Source organism: Micromesistius poutassou (assembly GCF_964030765.1).
Source record: "Micromesistius poutassou genome assembly, chromosome: 2".
Classification (NCBI taxonomy): domain Eukaryota; kingdom Metazoa; phylum Chordata; class Actinopteri; order Gadiformes; family Gadidae; genus Micromesistius; species Micromesistius poutassou.
The window spans coordinates 24,165,415-24,192,364 of NC_140272.1; the positions used below are offsets into that span (position 1 = coordinate 24,165,415).

General features: G+C 48.5%; 1 protein-coding gene across 1 annotated transcript; it reads left to right on the plus strand.

The window, feature by feature from the left end:
* Positions 1-718: 718 nt before the first annotated feature.
* Positions 719-22,466, plus strand: klhdc8a (kelch domain containing 8A; the record flags this gene model as incomplete). The annotated part of the gene is made up of 7 exons (XM_084463704.1): positions 719-883; positions 3,268-3,478; positions 6,674-6,838; positions 8,059-8,277; positions 15,305-15,406; positions 16,531-16,679; positions 22,413-22,466. The coding sequence occupies 7 exons, from the start codon at positions 719-721 to the stop codon at positions 22,464-22,466; spliced, it is 1,065 nt and encodes a 354-aa protein (XP_084319830.1).
* Positions 22,467-26,950: the final 4,484 nt, after the last annotated feature.

Sequence of the window (26,950 nt, forward strand, 5' to 3'; positions counted from 1 at the left end):
ACCACCACACCACCACCACCACCACCACCACCACCACCACCACACCACACACCACCACCACCACACCACCACCACACCACACCACCACCACCACACCACACCACCACCACCACCACACCACACCACCACACCACACCACCACCACCACCACCACACCACACCACCACACCACACCACCACCACCACCACCACCACACCACCACCACACCACCACACCACCACACCACACCACCACACCAACACACCACACCACCACACCACCACCACCACCACCACACCACCACCACCACACCACCACACCACACCACCACACCACACCACACACCACCACCACACCACCACCACCACACCACACCACCACACCACACCACACACCACCACCACACCACCACCACACCACCACCCCCTCCACCACCCCCTCACCACCCCCTCACCACCACCCCCTCACCACCCCCCACCACACCACCACCCCCTCCACCCCCTCACCACCACCCCCTCACCACCCCCCACCACCCCCTCCACCCCCTCACCACCACCCCCTCACCACCCCCCCACCACCCCCTCCACCACCACACCACCACCCCTCCACCACCCCCTCACCACCCCCCCACCACCCCTCCACCACCCCCTCACCCCTCCACCACCCCCCCCACCACCCCTCCCCCCCCTGGGTGTGGTGTTAGAGGCTGTGGTGGGGTAGAGTAGGGGACCAGGGACCATGTCCTTCCCCTCGGCCAGCGAGTTCCACTGGCAGAGCCTGGCCGGGCTGGCCAGCAGCCGGGTGTACCACAGCGTGGCAGAGGTCGGGGGGCAGATGTATGTGCTGGGGGGCTGCGACGCGGCCGGGAGGCCCTGTGCCACTGTGGACCTCTACTCCCCGGAGGTAGGGGCCTTAAGGACTCATTTCAGGCTTTTTTGGTCTTTTCCTGTTGATTTAGACGGTTATATGACATTATATTTAGTTATATGACATATGTACATGTTTTAAGTCTGCTAAGCTAGTCAGAGTCAGCGAGTCAGAGCCAGGGGAAGTATTGGCAGCCATGAGAACGTCCCTCAATAAGTGAATCAGCTCGTTTGTCCTCAAACTTTACTTCTGTAATATTTCGACAGTGCAGTGGGCGGGGCTGAAGTGCAGAAGTCCCGCCTCCCGGCTACCCACAATGTTTACAACTTCCCGGGGGTGTGAATTTGCCAACACGCGCGCAAAGTGTTCGACCAATCACAACAGAGTCGGCGTGCTGACCAATCACAGCAGACTGGGCTACTCGGGAAGGGGGGCTTTAAAGCAGCATGACACAAAACAGACCCTAGTGTAGTAGTGCCAAATTAAATGATATGGGGTCTGTAACATTAGTGTACTCTTTATTCTCTAAAGTCTTGTTTTTTCTTGTATTCTCTAAAACTACTTCTGTCTGTCCATATATATAATGGCCGCCATCATCAGAATGGCCAAATATGGGATGACATACGATGGGATGACTTATCATTTGTTAGTTATTGGAATATTCCGGTAGCACTTTGAATCCCCAGTGTGAGGATATGCGAGTCATTACCCCCCCCAGCCCTCACAGCGTCAATCCATTTAGAAAGGCTTTGATAATCAACGTATTTAGCAGCTACTTCAATGTTCAAACGAGTCCAAAAGACACAAAAAAACGTAACGTAGCTCAAAACTTTGCACAATGTTCAAAGTTCACTAACGGGCTCCAATCACTCGCTCTTCCCCATCTCGTATGATTTTTGTCATATTCTGAAATGTCAGCTTTGTTCCGCTGTGAGTCTACTCACAAATAGAGCTATTCCTTGACAGAGCTACAAACTGAGTAAAATCGTCCATCTTTAGTTTATTCCAAAGAATCTAGGAAGCCCTCTTATGGTAAAGCACCAGCCACACATTGTGTGGGCTCTCCATCAGAGGTCTGGCCTGGCAGCCAGCGGCCCGCCACCTGTCACACTGACCGCTCCAAGCCAGTCAACAGCTAAACTCGGGGAAACATTTAGCCTTTGCCAAGATATTTTGTCGGCACTCGGCAGTCATAATCACCGTGTGTGGTGGTGCCCTTCAATAGTGAGGGAAAATGTCCTAGTCAAAGACCCAAATCATCGCTGAACAGTAATCAAACATTGAACTGAAACCTAAGGGAAGGCAACAGACATGTTTTTCATTTCTAATTAACTACTAACAACTGGTGCCAGGTGACTTTAACTACTAACAACTGGTGCCAGGTGACTTTAACTACTAACAACTGGTGCCAGGTGACTTTAACTACTAACAACTGGTGCCAGGTGACTTTAACTACTAACAACTGGTGCCAGGTGACTTTAACTACTAACAACTGGTGCCAGGTGACTTTAACTACTAACAACTGGTGCCAGGTGACTGTAACTACTAACAACTGGTGCCAGGTGACTGTAACTACTAACAACTGGTGCCAGGTGACTTTAACTACTAACAACTGGTGCCAGGTGACTTTAACTACTAACAACTGGTGCCAGGTGACTTTAACTACTAACAACTGGTGCCAGGTGACTTTAACTACTAACAACTGGTGCCAGGTGACTTTAACTACTAACAACTGGTGCCAGGTGACTTTAACTACTAACAACTGGTGCCAGGTGACTTTAACTACTAACAACTGGTGCCAGGTGACTTTAACTACTAACAACTGGTGCCAGGTGACTTTAACTACTAACAACTGGTGCCAGGTGACTTTAACTACTAACAACTGGTGCCAGGTGACTTTAACTACTAACAACTGGTGCCAGGTGACTTTAACTACTAACAACTGGTGCCAGGTGACTTTAACTACTAACAACTGGTGCCAGGTGACTTTAACTACTAACAACTGGTGCCAGGTGACTTTAACTACTAACAACTGGTGCCAGGTGACTTTAACTACTAACAACTGGTGCCAGGTGACTGTAACTGCCGTTGTAATGACCCTGGTTCCACCAGAGACGGTGCTGTCCCTGAGGTTTGATTGCAGTGATCAGTTTACTCTTTAGAAAGTGTTCCCACTGACAGTTTCTCAATATCCATACGTCACATTCCAGACTAGTGCCTCTTGACATTTAGCTTTAAGGAGAACATATGAAGTGTTTATGCGACGCCCCTAACCTTATTCAAACAGAATGGAAGGCCCTGCCTCAGAATGAACAACATGTGAAAGCGTGTAAAGTCCTTAAAGCTGCCCTCCAGACGTTGCTGATGGACAAGCGTCCACAGTGCAGGTTTGAATCCTCTTCCTTTGTGTCTCTGCGCAGGGCGACCGGTGGATCAGCCTGGCGGCCATGCCCACCCCGCGCGCCGGGGCCGCCGCGGCCGTGCTGGGGAAGCAGATCCTGGTGGTGGGGGGGGTGGGCGAGGACCAGAGCCCCGTGAAGGCGGTGGAGGTGTACAACACGGAGGAGGGCCGGTGGAGGAAGAGGAGCTCGCTGCGGGAGGCGCTCATGGGCGTGGCCATCACTGTGAAAGGTGTGTGTGGCGTTATGATGCCGAGGCGGTGGAGGAGGGAGGCTGATGTGCAGCTCACAGGGTTTGGTACTCAGAGCCTCGGGGCCGGCATGAGGGCGGCCTGCGGCTCAGGAGGTGGAGCGGGCCGGCTGCTAACCGGAAGGGTTCGATCCCCGGCTCCTCTAGAGGAGTGACGAGGGGTCCCTGAGCGGACCCCCCCCCCTGACTGCTCCTCTAGGAGTGTGGAGGTGTCCCTGAGCGGACCCCCCCCTGACTGCTCCTCTAGGAGTGTGGAGGTGTCCCTGAGCGGACCCCCCCCCTGACTGCTCCTCTAGGAGTGTGGAGGTGTCCCTGAGCGGACCCCCCCCTGACTGCTCCTGACCCGCTGCCTGTCACCCTGCATGGTCCACTCCGCCGTCGATGTGTGAATGTGTACATAAATGGGTGAATGTGTGCATGAATGGGTGAATGTGTACATGAATGGGTGAATGTGTGCATGAATGGGTGAATGTGTACATGAATGGGTGAATGTGTGCATGAATGGGTGAATGTGTACATGAATGGGTGAATGTGTGCATGAATGGGTGAATGTCAGGCGATATGGTGAAAGTGCTCTGAGTGGCCGCTGGTTATTAGAGTGCTGTATAAATCCATTTACTGACGCTTCTGTTCTTCACAGACGCTTTTAGAAGCGTTTACTTTCCTCTTGATTGCTAATGTTTTCTGCATGCTAGCACTTTGCCAGCGGCTGAGCGCCGCCGGGCCGCGCCCCATACAATAAGTGTGTACATTAAGTGCCAGGACGTACAACACACAATAAGTGTGTACATTAAGTGCCAGGACGTACAACACACAATAAGTGTGTACATTAAGTGCCAGGACGTACAACACACAATAAGTGTGTACGTACATTAAAGATCCCATGGCATGCTACTTTATGGATGCTTATATATAGGTGTTAGTGGGCCCCTAATACAGTACTTTAAGATGTCCAGGCCCACAATGAGCTCTCCACAAACGTGTTGTTTTTAGAGGCGGGTCCAGGTGGAGGGTGGGGGTGTGGCCCTGAGCAGCTTGTTGCCACGGTACCACGCGCTAGTGCTTACAGTGGAACACTGAACACTCCCGGTGCTCTAGATCTAAATAATATCATTATATTTAGATATCTATATAATATTATATATATTATCACGGTCAAAAGCTGTTTGCTCCTCCGGATGATATTATGAATCTCAAAGGACTGCGTCGGGTTCTCAGACGCCTCTGGTTCTTCCACTTCCACGTCAATATTAAGTACAGACTGAACCGCGAGGTGGAGGAGAAAGGGATTGTTGCCGCAGCAGCGGGGCTCCGGCGGGAGACGAACCCCGGGCAGCGTTCAGCGGGCAGCGGGGCTCCGGCGGGAGACAACCCCGGGCAACGGGCAGCGTTCAGCGGGCAGCAGGGTTCCGGCGGACAATCCTGGGCAACAATCCTTTTCTCCTCCATGTCGCGGTTCCCAATTCCTTCTCAACCATGGCCGAGATAACCCCCACTACGAGTCTCGTTGTGGAAATACCAGAGACCTCAGAGAACCTGACGCAGTCTGGTCTTTACACCAAATGGGAGCTTTATGCAGGCTTGTGTTATTGTGTTGCGTGTTATGCGCCATAACACCAACAGCAGAATGGTTATCCAAATAACAAAGAACACTTATAGTGTGTGTATTCACACACACACATGTGGCGCTCGCACGGTCCTAGCTCATTGTCTCATTGGCGGGCCGAATTCTCTGGGCGGGCCAAGCAGAGAAAGGGGAGGTAACCTGCGTGTTTGAGCTTTCATTTTTTCAAAGACCATAGACACTTCCATATCCCATTACCCCAAAACACAGAGAGGACCTCAGCGGAATGGAGAACATGTTTCTGCTTCAGAGCGAGGAGAGCTCTAGATCACTCAGGGATGTGAAAATCAGCTGCTGCCTGGCCAAGACACAACGATATTCATCCAAAACACAAACTTGAGTACCTGGATGTTAAGACTACCATTGAGCAGGCTTTCCTCTCTCTCCAACTCTCTGTCTGTCTGCCTGCCTGTCTCTGTGTGTGTGTGTGTGTGTGTGTGTGTGTGTGTGTGTGTGTGTGTGTGTGTGTGTGTGTGTGTGTGTGTGTGTGTGTGTGTGTGTGTGTGTGTGTGTGTGTGTGTGTGTGTGTGTGTGTTCAATCAGAACTGTCCAAACTTTCCAAACTGGGTAAAATAAAGAGTCATCCGAACACGTAACAATCATGGTCATATATTTGAGTAATAACGGTACAACAATCATACCACAAACAATGAAACATTACACACAACAATCATACCACAAACAATGAAACATTACACACAACAATCATACCACAAACAATGAAACATTACACACAACAATCATACCACAAACAATGAAACATTACATACAACAATCATACCACAAACAATGAAACATTACACACAACAATCATACCACAAACAATGAAACATTACACACAACAATCATACCACAAACAATGAAACATTACACACAACAATCATACCACAAACAATGAAACATTACACACAACAATCATACCACAAACAATGAAACATTACACACAACAATCATACCACAAACAATGAAACATTACATACAACAATCATACCACAAACAATGAAACATTACACACAACAATCATACCACAAACAATGAAACATTACACACAACAATCATACCACAAACAATGAAACATTACACACAACAATCATACCACAAACAATGAAACATTACACACAACAATCATACCACAAACAATGAAACATTACACACAACAATCCAACGGCTGAGCGTCCCTCCAGAGCGGTCCACCGGCTGACGTCCCACTGACCCACGCCAGGACTTCTGATACCGCGGACACGTCTCAGAGACTCCCCACATGACGTGTGATGGAACAGTCCATCCTGTTGTCTCCTGTTCCTTCACTGCCCCTCCCTGTTCCCAGCGTGACCTTAACCTTTGACCCTGGGGTGCAGCGGTCACCAGGGAGCAGAGGGACGTCCTTTAAGCAGACATTATTAGATTTGAGCGTTGATTGTTATGTGGGGTCCCTTAGTGGTGACTTCTCAGTTAGACCCTTTGACCCTTGACCCCAAGGGTGTCAGCGAAAAGGCACAGTCAACAAATGGCAGTTACAGAAACAGTGTGTGTGTGTGTGTGTGTGTCTCCAGACGGGCGGGCCCTGGCCGTCGGGGGCATGGGGGGGGACCTCCTCCCCAGGGCCGTCCTCCAGCAGTACGACCTGAGGAAGGACGTGTGGGCCCAGCTGCCCCCCATGGCCGTCCCACGCTACCACGCCAACATACACCTGCTGGCCAGCAAGGTCTACGTGGCCGGTGAGGACTGGGGGGGGGCTTTATTAGCTTTATTGTTACACATTTTCTTTACACATCATTAGTTTATAGCTCAAATTCCCCCAGACACACACACACACACACACACACACACACACACCATTATCATTCCATCTATACTTATGACCCCAGGTGGTGGTTGTTATCTTTTAAAACTATATTATTATTGAGTTATCTTTGCTCAATATTCCAATGTTCTTTTATTTTGTTTTATTCCTAGTTTAAACATTTTGTTTTAGTATATTTCACCCCAGGATGTCTGACTGCGATGCTCTCCTTACAGCTAACCACCAGCACCCATCACCCATTTAACGTGTGTGTGTGCGTGCGTGCGTGTGTGTGTGTGTGTGTGCGTGTGCGTGTGCGTGCGTGTGTGTGTGTATCACTGATGGTCCTCCTGATCCTCCCTGGAGGGCGGGGTCTCCACTCTGCTTCATAAACAAAAACGTTTTGGACGAAACAACTGAACTGATCCCTCCTTCTCCTGTGACTCCTCCCCCTGTTCCCTGTGACTCCTCCCCCTGCTCTCCTTCTCCTGTGACTCCTCCCCCTGCTCTCCTTCTCCTGTGACTCCTCCCCCTGTTCCCTGTGACTCCTCCCCCTGCTCTCCTTCTCCCGTGACTCCTCCCCCTGTTCCCCGTGACTCCTCCCCCTGTTCCCTGTGACTCCTCCCCCTGCTCCCTGTGACTCCTCCCCCTGCTCTCCTTATCCTGTGACTCCTCCCCCTGCTCCCTGTGACTCCTCCCCCTGCTCTCCTTCTCCCGTGACTCCTCCCCCTGTTCCCCGTGACTCCTCCCCCTGTTCCCCGTGACTCCTCCCCCTGCTCCCTGTGACTCCTCCCCCTGCTCTCCTTCTCCTGTGACTTCTCCCCCTGCTCCCTGTGACTCCTCCCCCTGCTCTCCTTCTCCTGTGACTTCTCCCCCTTCTCTCCTTCTGTGACTCCTCCCCCTGCTCTCCTTCTCCTGTGACTCCTCCCCCTGCTCCCTGTGACTCCTCCCCCTGCTCTCCTTCTCCCGTGACTCCTCCCCCTTCTCTCCTTCTGTGACTCCTCCCCCTGTTCCCCGTGACTCCTCCCCCTGTTCCCCGTGGCTGCTCCCCGTGGCTCCTCCCCCTGCTCCCCGTGACTCCTCCCCCTGCTCCCCGTGGCTCCTCCCCCTGTTCCCCGTGACTCCTCCCCCTGCTCCCCGTGGCTCCTCCCCCAGGCGGCCGTCAGTGCAAGCGGCCCATCAAGGCCTTCGAGGTGTACGACGTGGAGACCCGCTCCTGGACTACGTTACCCAGCATGCCTTGCAAGCGCTCGTACTGCGGCGTGCTGTGGGACGGCGACGGCCGGCTGTGTCTGCTGGGGGGGCTGCGGCAGGGCGGGGCCCACCAGAGCTCCAAGTTCACCAAGAACGTCAACATCTACGACCCCCACCACGGTGAGCAAGGTCATTTAAACACATGAGAAGGTCACCATGTAACACCCCCACCACGGTGAGCAAGGTCATTTAAACACATGAGAAGGTCAACATCTACCACCCCACCACGGTGAGCAAGGTCATTTAAACACATGAGAAGGTCAACATCTACCACCCCACCACGGTGAGCAAGGTCATTTAAACACATGAGAAGGTCAACATCTACCACCCCACCACGGTGAGCAAGGTCATTTAAACACATGAGAAGGTCAACATCTACCACCCCACCACGGTGAGCAAGGTCATTTAAACACATGAGAAGGTCAACATCTACCACCCCACCACGGTGAGCAAGGTCATTTAAACACATGAGAAGGTCAACATCTACCACCCCACCACGGTGAGGAAGGTCATTTAAACACATGAGAAGGTCAACATCTACGACCCCCACCACAGTGAGCAAGGTCATTTAAACACATGAGAAGGTCAACATCTACGACCCCCACCGCGGTGAGGAAGGTCATTTAAACACATTCCTTGTCCATCTTTTAGGGGTTCCTTGGAGATGTTTTAGGGGTTCCTTGGAGATGTTTTAGGGGTTCCTTGGAGATGTTTTAGGGGTTCCTTGGAGATGTTTTAGGGCTTCCTTGTAGATGTTTTAGGGGTTCCTTGGAGATGTTTTAGGGGTTCCTTGGAGATGTTTTAGGGGTTGTAAAGCTGAGCAGTGAGAAACGTTATCTATGGTGAGATTGTAGTTCTAACTGTATAAAGAAGCCTCCCTCGTCATTGTGTGTGGTCCTCTCCCCTCGGCCCTGCAGCGAGTCAACTCCATAGTGGCTCCACTATTGATCCAATGCTTCTCCGTGCTAAAAGGTCTGCTAAACGTAATGCAGCGTTACTCAAAGGAGGGCTGGTCCAGTACACACCTAGGCCCCTTTTCCACCCACAGTACCAGCTCACCTCGCCTCGACATGGCCCGCCTTTTTTGGAGTTTCCATTGGCAAAAAAAGTACCCGGTACCTAGTACCGGGTACTTTTTTTAGTAGCACCTCCGTCGAGGTTCCAAGCGAGCTGAGCTGGTACTTTTGTGTGACGTAAACAGGCTGCTGGCCACTGATTGGCCAGCAGCTGCAAACAGGAATAATCACTCGAAGTTAAGTTGTGTCCGGCGTGGCTGGAGTCCACGGACCCGCTCCCGAGGGGGACACTGATCAGCGTTTCGCTGTTTCGTTTTTGTGTCGTTCCTTTCCTTTGGAGTTTCACCTCCATCAACGTTACCGTATGACAACAACAGACGCGCAGTCATTGCGTTTTTTATTTTATTTTATTTCCCATCATAACCTTTCCCGGGAATCAGGAAATAGTCTCGATCAGATTTCCCGGGAATCCCGTCTCCCGGGATTAAAACCTAATGACGACCCGCCCACGTTGAAGAGGTTCTTTTCTACGACCCGCCCACGTTGAAGAGGTTCTTTTCTACGACCCGCCCACGTTGAAGAGGTACTTTTTCAGATGGAAACGCGAGGTGCCTGAACCAAACCGAGTCGTGCCGTGCTAAGTCGTGGCGCGTTGAGCTGGTACTGTCGGTGGGAAAGCGGCACTAGTGTTGAATGACAACACTGAAAGAAAGAACATGACCTGAGGCCGAGCTTCTGAGGTGACCTTGTCAGTGATGCTTTCTAGCAGCGGTTGCACCATCTCAGTGACGTGATGTTCTACACATGGTACTCTGTGCCCTTATCCTGGGTGAAGGACTGGTCCTGAGTCCCCTTCAAAGGACACTACGAAAGCAGCCGGTGGACAAATGGAGACAAATGTTAAAAGTCTACAAGGCAGAGAATCGATAATTCATTTTAAACGCTATGAGATTGGTCGGGCTACGGAGACCGCCGAATGAAACACAAATAAGAGGCGCGACGGAGGTGTGAATGTCAACGTACACGTTGGAAGTGTGTGTGTGTAATTGCGTGTGTGTGTCAGCGTGTTTGCGTAAGTGTGTGTGTGTTAAGACAATTGAAGAACCAATCAAAAGAGCCTCACACCTAGCACACACACACACACACACACACAGCTAAGAACTCATTTATGCTTTCGTCACATTCAGATTAACAATGGCAGTGTTCAAACATACCCATAGCACACACACGCACACACACACTCACACACACCTGCCCCCCGCTCCATCTCATTCCTCCTCTCTCTAATCACATTCTTGGAAGAGATGAGATGAGAGAGGAGGCGGGCGAGCGAGACTTGGCGAGCGAGCGAGACTTGGGGAGCGAGCGAGCTGGATAAATGACAGAAGATCCAGAAACAGATTGCTTTATTATTATCCACCCTCTCCAATACACACACACACACACACACACACACACACCAAAGATTCTCCTAGTGAATTTGAATAGGTCTGCAAAGCCTGATCAGTAAAAATGTGTACCAGAAGGTGTTGCTATACTAGCCGCAGTAACGCTATATGGGACATTCATCTCACTGCTCAATAATCAATATAGCCTATTGACTTTTATCAAAATGATATTATCAGAGGCCAGAGATGTATAGTAACGAAGTAGAACTACTTCCCTGCTGTACTTAAGTACTAAAATGCTGTATCTGTACTTTACTGGAGTATTATTTTTTTCTCCTACTTCCACTTTTACTTCACTACATATTTTTGATGAGTTTAATACTTTTACTCCAATACATTTTTCATGTGCTGAATCGTTATAAAAATGTTATCCCATTGATTTCTGTTGGAAGACTCGTTGTTCGTTGGCGAGCAACGAGAAAGGGGGGCTGTTTACTTTTGGTTGTAGTCTTTTCGTTCGGTTCTCCGTCTCAACAGTAGGGCTAGAACCGAACGAAAAGACTACAACCAAACGTAAACAGCCCCCCTTTCCATTTCCGACCAACGAGCAGAGTCTTCCAACAGAAACCAATGGATTTACAAAATGCGATAAAATAGCAATCAAACACGACAGAAACTGTATTCCGCTACGATACTTGATTTGGAACATCAACAAACACCACGAACCACTCGGTGAGTTGCACATTTCTGAAAACAAACGTTTAGGGTTGTTTTAAGGACACGTCGCCAGCCATTCTGAAGCAGGCAGGGCGATTCTAAATGTGCCAAATACCCGAGACAGGACCAATAGTCTAAATGTTCTCTATTTCATCCTAGACAAACCAGAAAGGAAGCTCAATGTTCAAAATACCGGAATTGTCCTTTAACTTACCCATGTTTGTCACTTAGCCATTTTCTTGGAGTAGCCCTCTGGCCTTTGAGATGTTTTAGTTGTTTGTTTTTCCATAAACACTTGTATGTGGCCTTTGACAGCTTTAAGACAGCTCTGAATGTATTCCTGTCCTTGTACTGCTGCTACAGCCAAAGGAATTGTGTCTCCTTCAGTTTATTTATTTGAGATAATATAAACAATATGATATTCAAACTTTTGACTGCTTTCTTCAATATAAACATAACACAATACTTTTACTACAGTACTTTTTTTTTTTTTGTACATTTTAAAGTAAACTACTTGCAATACTTAAGCACAAAACATTTTGAATACTTTAGTACTTCCACTTAAGTGGGGTGTTTGAAGAACACTTCTACTTCTACTCAAGTCACTTTTTTGATACAGTACTTGTACTTTTACTTAAGTCTGGGTCTCTGGTACTTGTGCTACAACCCAATTGATTGTATTCTCACACTGTTCATCAAAACCATTTTCAGTGTCTTTCACAAACGGTCAGATTTGTGTCATGTCGCTTTAAGGCCCCCCTCCTGAATAGCCCAGTCTGCTGTGATTGGCCTACTCTGTGGCGATTGTTTGAACGCTTTGCGCGTGCGCCTGCAAATTCACACCCCCAAGAAGTTGTAAACATTGCGGTTAGCCGGAGGGGGCGGGAATAAAGTTTGAGCACAAACAAGCTGTTTGACGCACTTATTGAGGGGCGTTCTCGGTGGGCGCCAATACTCCCCCTGGCTCGGACTTATTTGCGGATGTAAAACATGTATACATGCGGCATTTAACAGCAAAGGGAAAAGTCAAGGAAGCACGATATCACCTCTTTAAATTGTCAGAAAACCCATGGAGAACCTACCCTGGAAATCCAGAGCACAATTTCAATTTGCTCAGCGAGTCACTCTGGGAACGAGCAATATACTCACTCCCTGATGCCCCTCTCCCAGCACATTAACCAATCACATCGGTGTATCTGATATAGGTGGGCCAAAAGCGTTGTTTTACCGATCGGATATGGCAAAAGTCTTATCTATTGGTTAGCTCCGCTGACCTGGACACGTCACCCCTTGTATTCTTCTGATTGGTCGTAGTGTTATCCAATTGCGTGCAGTGATATTTTCAAATGCATGCTTGGTGCCGCCCCTCGAGTTGGGCCGTTTTCATTACTCGTTGCCAGACCCTACAGCTCTCTAGATGTGGCTCTGGATCTCCAGGCTGTGGAGAGCGGACAGCAGTGAACATTTCTCCCAGGAGCACATACAGTGGAACAGGGAAAGCAGACTGAAGCTTTTCTCCTTTAAATAAATACTTGAAAAACAGCACCAGCACCACGGAATGAAACTCGCATCTGACTGAGAAACCATATGCACCGGCGTAGGGCTGCTGGGCTCTTATCTGAGCTGTCTGTACTCAAGTAGTTCTACGTACTCACTTTGCATGTCGCCCTGTCTCACCCTCTCTTCCCAATCGATTTTTACTCTCCAATTATTTTTTAAATTCTCCTTCTCAGCTTTTTTTTCATCATTTATCTCACCATCTCTCCCCCCCTCTCCTCATTTCCTTCCATGTTTTCTCTTCTTAACCAAGTTACCGTACCTCCTACACTTGCCCATTTGCCCAGGCTTGCACTCATTTATTTTTGCCTTCAGACAAACAAGCCCCGGCAACAACAATGCTATTAAATTAATTTAAATAAATAAATAAACTGAAAATGGCTTTACAGCAGCCTCAGCATTTTGAAAAAGTCTCACTTTTAGACTCTCTCTCTCTCTCTCTCTCTCTCTCTCTCTCTCTCTCTCTCTCGTGTTGATTATTCTCCTCACCCCCACTACCAACTCATTTTGGCCACACTGCACTTTTGTAAACGCATCTTAATGTGTTTTGGTACCAAAGAAAATGAACTAAGCCAAGCACTATGAGTGTCTATCGTGATCAGGGGAGGAGGGGGAGACTCTAGAGGGGGGAGAGAGTCTAGAGGGGGGAGGGGGAGACTCTAGAGGGGGAGGGGGGGAGTCTAGAGGGGGAGTCTAGAAGTGTGTGTGTTTGTTGGAACACGGCCACCTCCAGCAGCCGTCTTCATTGATTAATGACCGACCACCTCTGACCTCTGACCTCTGGCAAAGGTTCAAATAAAGACCATACGTCTGGTTGTACTGGTGGTACCCCCTCTGTTATCAGCTTCCTGTTCCTGTAGGGGCGTGGCCTAAACAAAGCCTCTCTGTTATCAGCTTCCTGTTCCTGTAGGGGCGTGGCCTAAACAAAGCCTCACTGTTATCAGCTTCCTGTTCCTGTAGGGGCGTGGCCTAAACAAAGCCTCACTGTTATCAGCTTCCTGTTCCTGTAGGGGCGTGGCCTAAACAAAGCCTCTCTGTTATCAGCTTCCTGTTCCTGTAGGGGCGTGGCCTAAACAAAGCCTCACTGTTATCAGCTTCCTGTTCCTGTAGGGGCGTGGCCTAAACAAAGCCTCACTGTTATCAGCTTCCTGTTCCTGTAGGGGCGTGGCCTAAACAAAGCCTCACTGTTATCAGCTTCCTGTTCCTGTAGGGGCGTGGCCTAAACAAAGCCTCTCTGTTATCAGCTTCCTGTTCCTGTAGGGGCGTGGCCTAAACAAAGCCTCACTGTTATCTCCTTCCTGTTCCTGTAGGGGCGTGGCCTAAACAAAGCCTCACTGTTATCAGCTTCCTGTTCCTGTAGGGGCGTGGCCTAAACAAAGCCTCACTGTTATCTCCTTCCTGTTCCTGTAGGGGCGTGGCCTAAACAAAGCCTCACTGTTATCAGCTTCCTGTTCCTGTAGGGGCGTGGCCTAAACAAAGCCTCACTGTTTTTAGCTTCCTGTTCCTGTAGGGGCGTGGCCTAAACAAAGCCTCAAGCCGTTTCTCAATACCAAGTACGCGGACTACGTTCTCGCGGACTTGGAAGTACGTACTTGGCAAGTCCGGACTTTCAAGTACAGACTTCCGAGAACGCGAGTACGCACCTGCAATTGGAACAGCAGCGGACTCGATGATGCATTCTGGGATATTTAACGGTCCCAAGTCCACACGAGTCACCTCCGATGCGTCCTCGGTGGAACGGCCTCATCGAGAACACATCGAGAACACACACGGGTTTTACGACAGTACTCGCGTACTTGGAATTGGAACAGTGCTTGGGCTACCACTGATGACGTTTATCGAGAACGCAAGTACACGAGAACACACGAGAACGGGAATTGAGAAACGGCTTCACTGTTATCAGCTTCCTGTTCCTGTAGGGGCGTGGCCTAAACAAAGCCTCACTGTTATCTCCTTCCTGTTCCTGTAGGGGCGTGGCCTAAACAAAGCCTCACTGTTATCAGCTTCCTGTTCCTGTAGGGGCGTGGCCTAAACAAAGCCTCACTGTTATCAGCTTCCTGTTCCTGTAGGGGCGTGGCCTAAACAAAGCCTCACTGTTATCAGCTTCCTGTTCCTGTAGGGGCGTGGCCTAAACAAAGCCTCACTGTTATCTCCTTCCTGTTCCTGTAGGGGCGTGGCCTAAACAAAGCCTCACTGTTATCAGCTTCCTGTTCCTGTAGGGGCGTGGCCTAAACAAAGCCTCACTGTTATCAGCTTCCTGTTCCTGTAGGGGCGTGGCCTAAACAAAGCCCCACTGTTATCAGCTTCCTGTTCCTGTAGGGGCGTGGCCTAAACAAAGCCTCACGGTTATCTCCTTCCTGTTCCTGTAGGGGCGTGGCCTAAACAAAGCCTCACTGTTATCAGCTTCCTGTTCCTGTAGGGGCGTGGCCTAAACAAAGCCTCACTGTTATCTCCTTCCTGTTCCTGTAGGGGCGTGGCTTAAGTCAGAGGACACCTTGCCGATGAAGACGAAGAGGGCGGACTTTGCAGCGGCGTTCCTGCGCGGCAGGATGGTGGTGGTGGGGGGGCTGGGTAGGTCCCTGGTAGTAGTCCCCTGATGGTCCCCTGATGGTCCCCTAGTGGGGGTCAGGCCTGATGGTCCCCTGATGGTCCCCTAGTGGGGGTCAGGCCTGATGGTCCCCTGATGGTCCCCTAGTGGGGGTCAGGCCTGATGGTCCCCTGATGGTCCCCTAGTGGGGGTCAGGCCTGATGGTCCCCTGATGGTCCCCTAGTGGGGGTCAGGCCTGATGGTCCCCTGATGGTCCCCTAGTGGGGGTCAGGCCTGATGGTCCCCTGATGGTCCCCTGATGGTACCCTGATGGTCCCCTAGTGGGGGTCAGGCCTCTCCAGCGTTCATCAGTGGAGGCTCCTTGGTTATTTCCTTTCTTCAGGAATGTTTTCAGTGTGTTCTGTGTTCTGTGTTCTGTGTTCTGTGTTCTGTGTGTGTTCTGTGTTCTGTGTTCTGTGTTCTGTGTGTTCTGTGTTCTGTGTTCTGTGTTCTGTGTGTGTTCTGTGTTCTGTGTTCTGTGTTCTGTGTGTTCTGTGTTCTGTGTTCTGTGTTCTGTGTTCTGTGTGTGTTCTGTGTTCTGTGTTCTGTGTTCTGTGTGTTCTGTGTTCTGTGTTCTGTGTTCTGTGTGTGTTCTGTGTGTGTTCTGTGCTCTATGTGTGTTCTGTGTTCTGTGTGTGTTCTGTGTGTGTTCTGTGTTCTGTGTTCTGTGTTCTGTGTGTGTTCTGTGTGTGTTCTGTGTGTGTTCTGTGTTCTGTGTTCTGTGTTCTGTGTGTATTCTGTGTGTGTTCTGTGTGTGTTCTGTGTGTGTTCTGTGTTCTGTGTGTGTTCTGTGTGTGTTCTGTGTGTGTTCTGTGTGTGTTCTGTGTTCTGTGTTCTGTGTGTGTTCTGTGTTCTGTGTGTGTTCTGTGTGTGTTCTATGTTCTGTGTTCTGTGTTCTGTGTGTGTTCTGTGTTCTGTGTTCTGTGTTCTGTGTTCTGTGTGTGTTCTGTGTTCTGTGTTCTGTGTTCTGTGTGTGTTCTGTGTTCTGTGTTCTGTGTTCTGTGTTCTGTGTTCTGTGTTCTGTGTTCTGTGTGTGTTCTGTGTTCTGTGTTCTGTGTTCTGTGTCCTTCATGTATGTGTTTGTATTCATTGCTTTGGGGGGGGGCAGGCCACGAGCCGTCGGCGTTGGGCACGGTGGAGGCCTTCCACCCCCAGAAGAAGAAGTGGGAGCGACTGGCTCCCATGTCGGTCCCCCGCTGCTCCGCCTCCTCCCTGGTCATCAGAGACCGCCTCCTGGTGGTGGGAGGAGTCAACCAGGTGAGCCACGCCCAGTACCAGGGACCAGTGTTAATAAGACCAGTACTGAACCCAGGGACCAGTGTTAATAAGACCAGTACTGAACCCAGGGACCAGTGTTGATAAGACCAGTACTGAACCCAGGGACCAGTGACCAGTACTGAACCCAGGGACCAGTGTTGATAAGACCAGTACTGAACCCAGGGACCAGTGTTAATAAGACCAGTACTGAACCCAGGGACCAGTGTTAATAAGACCAGTACTGAACCCAGGGACCAGTGTTGATAAGACCAGTACTGAACCCAGGGACCAGTGACCAGTACTGAACCCAGGGACCAGTGTTGATAAGACCAGTACTGAACCCAGGGACCAGTGTTAATAAGACCAGTACTGAACCCAGGGACCAGTGTTAATAAGACCAGTACTGAACCCAGGGACCAGTGTTAATAAGACCAGTACTGAACCCAGGGACCAGTGTTAATAAGACCAGTACTGAACCCAGGGACCAGTGTTAATAAGACCAGTACTGAACCCAGGGACCAGTGTTAATAAGACCAGTACTGAACCCAGGGACCAGTGTTAATAAGACCAGTACTGAACCCAGGGACCAGTGACCAGTACTGAACCCAGGGACCAGTGACCAGTACTGAACCCAGGGACCAGTGACCAGTACTGAACCCAGGGACCAGTGTTAATAAGACCAGTACTGAACCCAGGGACCAGTGTTAATAAGACCAGTACTGAACCCAGGGACCAGTGTTAATAAGACCAGTACTGAACCCAGGGACCAGTGACCAGTACTGAACCCAGGGACCAGTGTTAATAAGACCAGTACTGAACCCAGGGACCAGTGACCAGTACTGAACCCAGGGACCAGTGTTGATAAGACCAGTACTGAACCCAGGGACCAGTGACCAGTACTGAACCCAGGGACCAGTGTTAATAAGACCAGTACTGAACCCAGGGACCAGTGTTAATAAGACCAGTACTGAACCCAGGGACCAGTGTTAATAAGACCAGTACTGAACCCAGGGACCAGTGTTAATAAGACCAGTACTGAACCCAGGGACCAGTGTTAATAAGACCAGTACTGAACCCAGGGACCAGTGTTGATAAGACCAGTACTGAACCCAGGGACCAGTGTTAATAAGACCAGTACTGAACCCAGGGACCAGTGTTGATAAGACCAGTACTGAACCCAGGGACCAGTGTTGATAAGACCAGTACTGAACCCAGGGACCAGTGTTAATAAGACCAGTACTGAACCCAGGGACCAGTGTTAATAAGACCAGTACTGAACCCAGGGACCAGTGACCAGTACTGAACCCAGGGACCAGTGTTAATAAGACCAGTACTGAACCCAGGGACCAGTGTTAATAAGACCAGTACTGAACCCAGGGACCAGTGTTGATAAGACCAGTACTGAACCCAGGGACCAGTGTTAATAAGACCAGTACTGAACCCAGGGACCAGTGTTAATAAGACCAGTACTGAACCCAGGGACCAGTGTTAATAAGACCAGTACTGAACCCAGGGACCAGTGTTGATAAGACCAGTACTGAACCCAGGGACCAGTGTTAATAAGACCAGTACTGAACCCAGGGACCAGTGACCAGTACTGAACCCAGGGACCAGTGTTAATAAGACCAGTACTGAACCCAGGGACCAGTGTTAATAAGACCAGTACTGAACCCAGGGACCAGTGTTAATAAGACCAGTACTGAACCCAGGGACCAGTGTTAATAAGACCAGTACTGAACCCAGGGACCAGTGTTAATAAGACCAGTACTGAACCCAGGGACCAGTGACCAGTACTGAACCCAGGGACCAGTGTTGATAAGACCAGTACTGAACCCAGGGACCAGTGTTGATAAGACCAGTACTGAACCCAGGGACCAGTGTTGATAAGACCAGTACTGAACCCAGGGACCAGTGTTAATAAGACCAGTACTGAACCCAGGGACCAGTGTTGATAAGACCAGTACTGAACCCAGGGACCAGTGTTAATAAGACCAGTACTGAACCCAGGGACCAGTGTTAATAAGACCAGTACTGAACCCAGGAACCAGTGACCAGTACTGAACCCAGGGACCAGTGTTGATAAGACCAGTACTGAACCCAGGGACCAGTGTTAATAAGACCAGTACTGAACCCAGGGACCAGTGTTAATAAGACCAGTACTGAACCCAGGGACCAGTGTTAATAAGACCAGTACTGAACCCAGGGACCAGTGTTGATAAGACCAGTACTGAACCCAGGGACCAGTGACCAGTACTGAACCCAGGGACCAGTGTTGATAAGACCAGTACTGAACCCAGGGACCAGTGTTGATAAGACCAGTACTGAACCCAGGGACCAGTGTTGATAAGACCAGTACTGAACCCAGGGACCAGTGTTAATAAGACCAGTACTGAACCCAGGGACCAGTGTTGATAAGACCAGTACTGAACCCAGGGACCAGTGTTGATAAGACCAGTAAATGTGTAGACCACATGTGCCACCACATAGTTTTTGATCAGTTTATTTGTTGTCTCCAACAGTCTCAGTAAGAAAAGATGCATTGTGACTATAGCATCGTGACATTTCCATCCAGCCCAAGGGCCGGTACTGGGTTAGAAAGTACAGCCCACCCACACACACAATATCAATATCAATATTGATTCATTATCGACCATGAAAGCAGGACAGTTTTCAATATTACCGTTGGTAACACCGAACCAAAAGGGTACAATAATTAACCATGAATTTACATTAGTTGTGCAGTAATAAGCATTCTCTAACAATTAACTAAAAATGTATGATCATTGATTTAATGGTCTAGTTATATTTTACTAATGTTGTTCATGTTAAACAAAGTGTTTATTCAACCCTGATAAATAAATACCTTAATGAATACCTTAGCCAACATGAATACCATTACCAAAGTTAACATCTACACTATTATTAGACCATTACTTAACTGTTAATTAACAGTTTGTGAATTATTATTACTGCATTAACTAATGTTACTTAATGGATGTACCCTTATCGTGAAATGTTAGCTTCCACATATTTGATCGATTCCACATAATTGCAGGCTAATATAATTTATAAAACATTGATTTTTGTATTTTTATTCTAATTCTTACCCACAGGCTGCTAACTGATGTAGAATATGTCTATAGTGCAATCAATGCAATATGTTCACAAAAGCTGCAATGTGGCAGCTAATGCTAACTGTTCTGGAATCATCATAAACAGGGATTCAGCCATGATCACAGGACACAGATGTTGCGCATAGCACTAGTTATGGGTCTGCTTTTTATATGTACCAGGAAACCACTGAAGAAAACACAGAACCATTTGTCCCGCTACGTAAAAGCATCCAACCCAGAATTAGCATCATGAGTAACATCTCCTTCAATCTCTGTAATAAGGGTTCTATTCTTGTCATTATCATGCATCTATTATATATATATTTATATATATATATATATATACATATATGTATGCACTGGCGCCATCTCTGGGGAACACAAGGTTTCTTGCACCCCCAGAGATAAGGTTGGGGGTGCAAGAAACCCTCAATATTGAAACGAAGTGACCCGGCGCGTTATCGTTGTCTGACCCTTTAAATAAAGCAAACGAGATAGAACGTAGAACGCTGAGCTGAGAGATAGAACGCTGAGTGATAGAACGCTGAGTGATAGAACGCTGAGAGATAGAACGCTGAGTGATAGAACGCTGAGTGATAGAACGCTGAGTGATAGAACGCTGAGTGATAGAACGCTGAGTGATAGAACGCTGAGTGATAGAACGCTGAGTGATAGAACGCTGAGTGATAGAACACTGAGCTGCACTGCGCTGCGTTAGCACCCCTCCACCTCCCTCCCCTTCTCTCTCCCTCCCTCCACCTCCCTCCCCCTCTCTCCCCCTCCCTCCACCTCCCTCCCCCTCCCTCCCCCTCCCTCTCCCTCCCTCCCCCTCCCTCCACCTCCCTCCCCCTCTCTCCCCCACCAATCATTCTAAAGCATCGCTGACTACATTCCTGACACACCAATGGTTGGCAGAGTGACAAATGATTGACAGGTTGAATATGTCATGGAGCAGGTCGGGCTTACAACCGCGCGTCAAGGACAGACAAGAGGCAATGTACATCCATCGTAACGCCCACAACATGAGCCTTGCCTTTCAAGATGCGGTTTCAAAAGTTAACATATGCCGAGATGTGATGGAGACAGTCAAAGAGCAGGGCCCGGTTTCCTGATAACGTCCACGAAGACTCCTACGTTTAGACTTATCCAAGTTGTTTACCTCTATAGGCGTGGTTCCCGAACGGTCTCTTAGGAGTCTTCTTAGGAAACACTCCTTACGTCGTTTGTAAACGGCGCTGTCCAGAAAGAACGTGCTGAAATCAAACGCTCACAGATCGATTTTCCATTTCATGCATGACAGCGTTCTAAAAAATATTGCGGATGAAAAAAAAAAGTCTTTGCGAATAAAACATTGCTCAAAATTCTAGTTGGCCTAAACATTTATTTAACCATGGGAGAACATAGCATAGATACACTGAAAAAATATAGAAAATATATAAACAGTGGAGGAGATTGAGGCAATTACATCCTTAATTACATCTGTCGCAGCCGTTCAAATGAGGCTATTGATTTTCTGTTTACAAAGGTGTCTTAGTATTTATGAAAATAGACTTTGAAATGAAATGAAGATTTTGAAATGAAAGCTACATTTTGAATAGTTTATTTAGCTTATTATATAATACTGTTTATGCTGAGACTGCTTTGCTTTTTGCTACCTGTCTGTGTGGGCTTTGCGCACCGTCGTCAAGGGAAAGAGGCAGTGGTTGAAAAAAGTATTTTGACCGCTTATTCACTCGTTGCTTATAATGGTTTATTCATTTCCGAGTATCATTTCATTCATTTAGAAGACAGTTTTGTTTATTTTTGAATTGTAAAATGAATACAATCATTTTTTGAAGTCAGGAGCTGAAACATCACCACGGTAGAGCTAAGAAGGTTCTACGAGCGCTTCAGACCAACCTTACCAACGAATGACAGACGAAAGATTCGTAGCAAAGAACGTTTCAGGAAACACGCGAGATGCATGCGAGAAAGAACTTAAAGTTGAGGTTACGAATGACATAGCGTTAAGAAGGCTTTAAGAAGGTTTCAGGAAACCGGGCCCTGATCAATACAATCAGAGAGTCACCAAAAAGACAGACAGGAGTTTGAGTCTTACCGTAAGCCTCCAGGTGGGAACAGTTTGTGCCCGCTTTGCCCCCCAGCTGGACGATGCCAGAGAGCAGTGTGAAGTCAGTTACTTCCATGATTTCTACATTCTTAAATTTGTGACTGAAATGTAATTAAGCTAGGCCTACTTCCATTTATCCAGGCATGTTTATGTAAAATAAATGCACTCCCGCCACTCGTAACGCACTTATAAAACGCATTTGTCAATTGATGGAACGGTTAAATCATACATCATCATAACCAAAATTTGGAAAAAATCAAATAAATTACAGATAAATAATTTGTAAATAATTCATGAACTACTGTTCTGAACCTCAAATTCTGAAAGCAGGACTTTGGAGAAGTGATATAGACTACTTTTTGGTGGAACACATTTGAACTAAATATTTCTGACCCCCCAATGTTGACCTGAAGTTGGCGCCACTGTATGTATGTATGTATTTGATGTAGGTTGTGTATTATAATTTATATGTATTATGTCCAGCCTTATTGCTTCTCTTTGTCTCCATAGGTGCCCAGCAGTGCCCATGAGATCCTCTATGTGAAAGAGGAAGAGTACCTGTAGTCTGTGTACCGTCTCTCTCCCTCCTCCCACACGCATTCCATGGGCTTTTGTCATGCATATTTCCCATAATGCATTAGGGTTGTTTTACTCTAGGTATTGATTGACGTAGATGGTTTACTATATATCTAAGTATATCGATTTACAGGAAATCTTTAGGTCGAAGGTTAGAGATGGTTTAGGTGTTAGAGAGGGTTAATCGCTTGCTTCTGAATCTTACACTCTTGCGATGGAGGAGCATGGTTACAGATGGATTGGAAGATGCGTTTTAACAAGGACAATACTGCCCCCTGGTGGAGCTGGAGGACACTTACTTGAAGAGAAGTCTATCAGCAAATACACACACACACACACACACACACACACACACAACACACACATGTATTGAGTAGCTGGCTCTTTAAAATAAATGAATAAATAAAATATGTATTGTGTTACGCTGTTACACTGTAGGCTACTCTCTGCTAGCCTCTACACTCAACAACAGTGCACTAATAAGGTATGAATGACAACAAGGTTGTTTTGTTTAATTTGCAGAAGCGTTTTCTGCTATGGATGCTCTACAGAAAGAGTCCTTCAGAGCGTGTTGATGCTGGCAGCTTCAAGACAGTAGAGCTGCACATCGCTAGAGCATGGCATGTTAACACATACAATTTTGAAGAGCACACTTAAGTGTACATTTGTACGACAGAGAAGAGCACCCTCTAGCGGTCATTCCTTGAACGGCTACTATTTTGAAATGTCAACACATGAGGCCTCATCGACGTGCTGCTGTTGAACACTTCATCGAGCTAATCTAAGGGTTGGACTGCTCACAGCACAATGTGTTTCTATAGCGTAAACTGTTGTTGATGTTTCCATCAACTATTCAGCAATATACCTTTTTTCAGCTTTATAAAACACATGACATTGTGTACTAATTCTACACATTGTCAGATGACAATCTCAGTTTATTAATTCAGTATTGGAGCCTATTGAAAGTTACTTAAATATAGGCCTACAGTAATTTCAATATATATTGTTTTAATGATAACTGTTCAAAATAATTTTCTCTTCTTATCTGACTTTTTCCAAAGTCAGTGGTCGTTGTGCTTTCACCTCATTATTGTTGTGTTTCTGGTTGTTTCACCTCATTATTGTTTATTGTGCTGCTGGTTTCAGTGTATCGTGGAATTAAATGCTTTTGATGCCAATGAAAAACGCTCAGCCAAGCACTGTGAGTGTTCAACTCGAGGCTATTAGAACTTGTACACATGCAAGTGATTTGTATTTCGGGTTTTGGGCTGAAATACGATGTATATTCCTATACATTCCTGAAAAAATGTTATGTTCGGAATAATTGTAAGACTTGTATTCTCCCTTCTAACCACTAAGTGTCACCAAATACCTACGGATGGCAGTCAAGGCTCCCACCGACCATACTTTTAAAGTTTGTTTTCTAGAACAGGACTGCATCTTGTTACCGTTTTATAGAATAGGACGTAACTTGTTACCGTTGAATATAATAGAACGTAACTTGTGCCCGACCCAGTATCCAGTAGTTAATATAAATGACCGTTCTATTAACAATACTAAGAGGTACCCCATATTAGAGGTGCCACTGTGCGCTCACCTTTAACTAGTCTCCTCTTTAAAGCCATGTTGAACCAGGATCATAACTAGTAGCCATGTTGAATCCTCTCGTGATTTAAGTAGACACATGGCGATCCTGTTGTGTGCTGTACATCAAGCGCCTTGGAGCCAAGGGCAATGCGGATGGCGAACAAAGGCTGATTATTTCATTATAAACACAAAGGATGCATCAAGCTCATCTTGACATTTGTGTGATTGCTGTGAGCCGTTGGACAGGTTGGAGTCGGTTCAGGTGAGGCAGACTGAACGGCCCTGTCCACTACAGCAATAAGACGACCTGTTACCGGGCTCCTGGCTGGACCAATACATACGCTGATGAATCAAGCTTTTTCTTGATTTATTGTACGCATCATAGATGCTATAAGAATACTGTATTGATTCACAAAACACAAAACATGTTTGATGTCTTAATCCGGGATCTGAGTGTGGAGTGCAACCGACCCAGATTGACTTTCATTAAACATTGTGATACCGCGATATCGTTCTACTGATTTATAACTGAGGTACAGAGGGCGATCACTAGATGAATATAATAAAAATGGGTTTTAATGGAGCAGCTGAATCTTAAATGTTACTTCGTGACGGTCACTGAGCTAACTAGCATGTTTCACTAATGTGATTATTTGTTCAACAGAATAATTCTTGTATCTTAATATTTTTTCTTCAAAACAAAACAAAGACATCCTTGTTTGTAAACGGTGGATTTGGGCAAAATACTTAAAAAATAAACATTTTGAAAGGATCTAGAAAAAGTTGAGTAAATGAGTGGTTTGTGGCTCCCGTTGTGTGGTTGTTGATCCCAACATGCTCCTGCAGGTATCAGGTGTGCTCCCACAGCCGTGATTCACCCCTCCTGTCCCACATGATGAATCTCATGTTGTCATATATATATATATATATATATATATGTCATTTCATACATACGGCTCATGTATTTCCAGCCTTGGTGCTGGAATCTAAAACAGGTGTATTTGAACAGTATCTTTTTGAAGAGGACTTTTCTGAACCAGAAACGATTCAAAGATGGTGTTCAGCACTTCTGTTGCGGCAGTAGAACAAATTTGCAAAATATATTAAAAAATGAACCCCTGTTTCTTCAAATAACGGCCGTGGGTTTATGTCCACTGTCAACGTACGGCCCTGCTCACGTCTGTCCTCTGACCAAACCTGCGTGCGTCCGCCCTGTGGTGAGGCGTGGCCCGGGCAGCGTGGGGTCACCAGGTAGAGCCGGCTGCTAACCAGAAGGTTACTGGTTCAATCCCCGGCTCCTCCTAGCTCCTAGTGTGGAGGTGTCCCTGAGCGGACCCCCCCCCTGACTGCTCCTCTAGGAGTGTGGAGGTGTCCCTGAGCGGACCCCCCCCCTGACTGCTCCTCTAGGAGTGTGGAGGTGTCCCTGAGCGGACCCCCCCCTGACTGCTCCTCTAGAGGAGTGTGGAGGTGTCCCTGAGCGGACCCCCCCCCTGACTGCTCCTCTAGGAGTGTGGAGGTGTCCCTGAGCGGACCCCCCCCTGACTGCTCCTCTAGGAGTGTGGAGGTGTCCCTGAGCGGACCCCCCCCCTGACTGCTCCTCTAGGAGTGTGGAGGTGTCCCTGAGCGGACCCCCCCCCTGACTGCTCCTCTAGGAGTGTGGAGGTGTCCCTGAGCGGACCCCCCCCTGACTGCTCCTCTAGGAGTGTGGAGGTGTCCCTGAGCGGACCCCCCCCCTGCCTGCTCCTCTAGGAGTGTGGAGGTGTCCCTGAGCGGACCCCCCCCCTGACTGCTCCTGACCCGCTGGCCGTCGCCCTGAGGGGTCCACTCCGCCGTCGGTGGGTGAATGTGTCCATAAATGGGTGAATGTGTGTATGAATGGGTGAATGTTAGGCAGTAGTGTGAATGGCTTTGAGTGTCCGGTGGTTAGAATAGCGCTGTAATCATGCAGTCCATTTACTTGTGTTGTTCCCTCTACGTCACACAATAGGCTGCTCCTCCAAACGGTGACCTTTGACCCTGATGGTACGACCTGCTGTTGAGGCTAAAGAGGCCCCAGCATGTGATGCACTGCCTGCTCCTCAAGGTCACTGCCTGCTCCTCAAGGTCACTGCCTGCTCCGCAAGGTCGACGGGACTCGCTCTGTTCAGCCCCTCGTCTGAGGACCTCCACCCCCCAGGACCTCCACCCTCCAGGACCTCCACCCCCCAGGACCTCCACCCCCCAGGACCACGACGGAGACCTCCACCCTCCAGGACCTCCACCCCCCAGGACCTCCACCCCCCAGGACCACGACGGAGACCTCCACCCTCCAGGACCTCCACCCCCCAGGACCTCCACCCCCCAGGACCACGACGGAGACCTCCACCCCCAGGACCTCCACCCCTCTGTCTCTCCCTCCCTCCCTCCCTCCCTCTCTCCCTCTGTCTCTCCCTCCCTCCCTGTCTCTCCCTCCCTCCCTCTCTCCCTCTGTCTCTCCCTCCCTCCCTCTCTCCCTCCCTCCCTCCCTCTCTCCCTCCCTCCCTCCCTCCCTCCCTCCCTCCCTCCCTCCCTCTCTCCCTCCCTCCCTCTCTTAACTACAGATATTTCTAGCATGCCATTTGATCTCTGAGCTGCACACACACAACACAGAGTATCAGGCTCCACACTCTTGATTGGATTAACCTTCAGTTCCTGCTGCAGATACGACCAGGCAGGACCCCCCCCGCCCCCCCCGCCCCCCCCCCCCCCGCCCCCGCCCCCCTCTGAGCTGCTCCTAAAACAAGCGCTGCCGGGTTGTCCGCTCTCCGCTGTTATTTTTTCCATCTCCATGATGCGGCCATGATGTGTTTTTATTAATGGCTGAACCATGTGGTGACTGCGGGAGGTTACTGTTCACCCACCCTCTA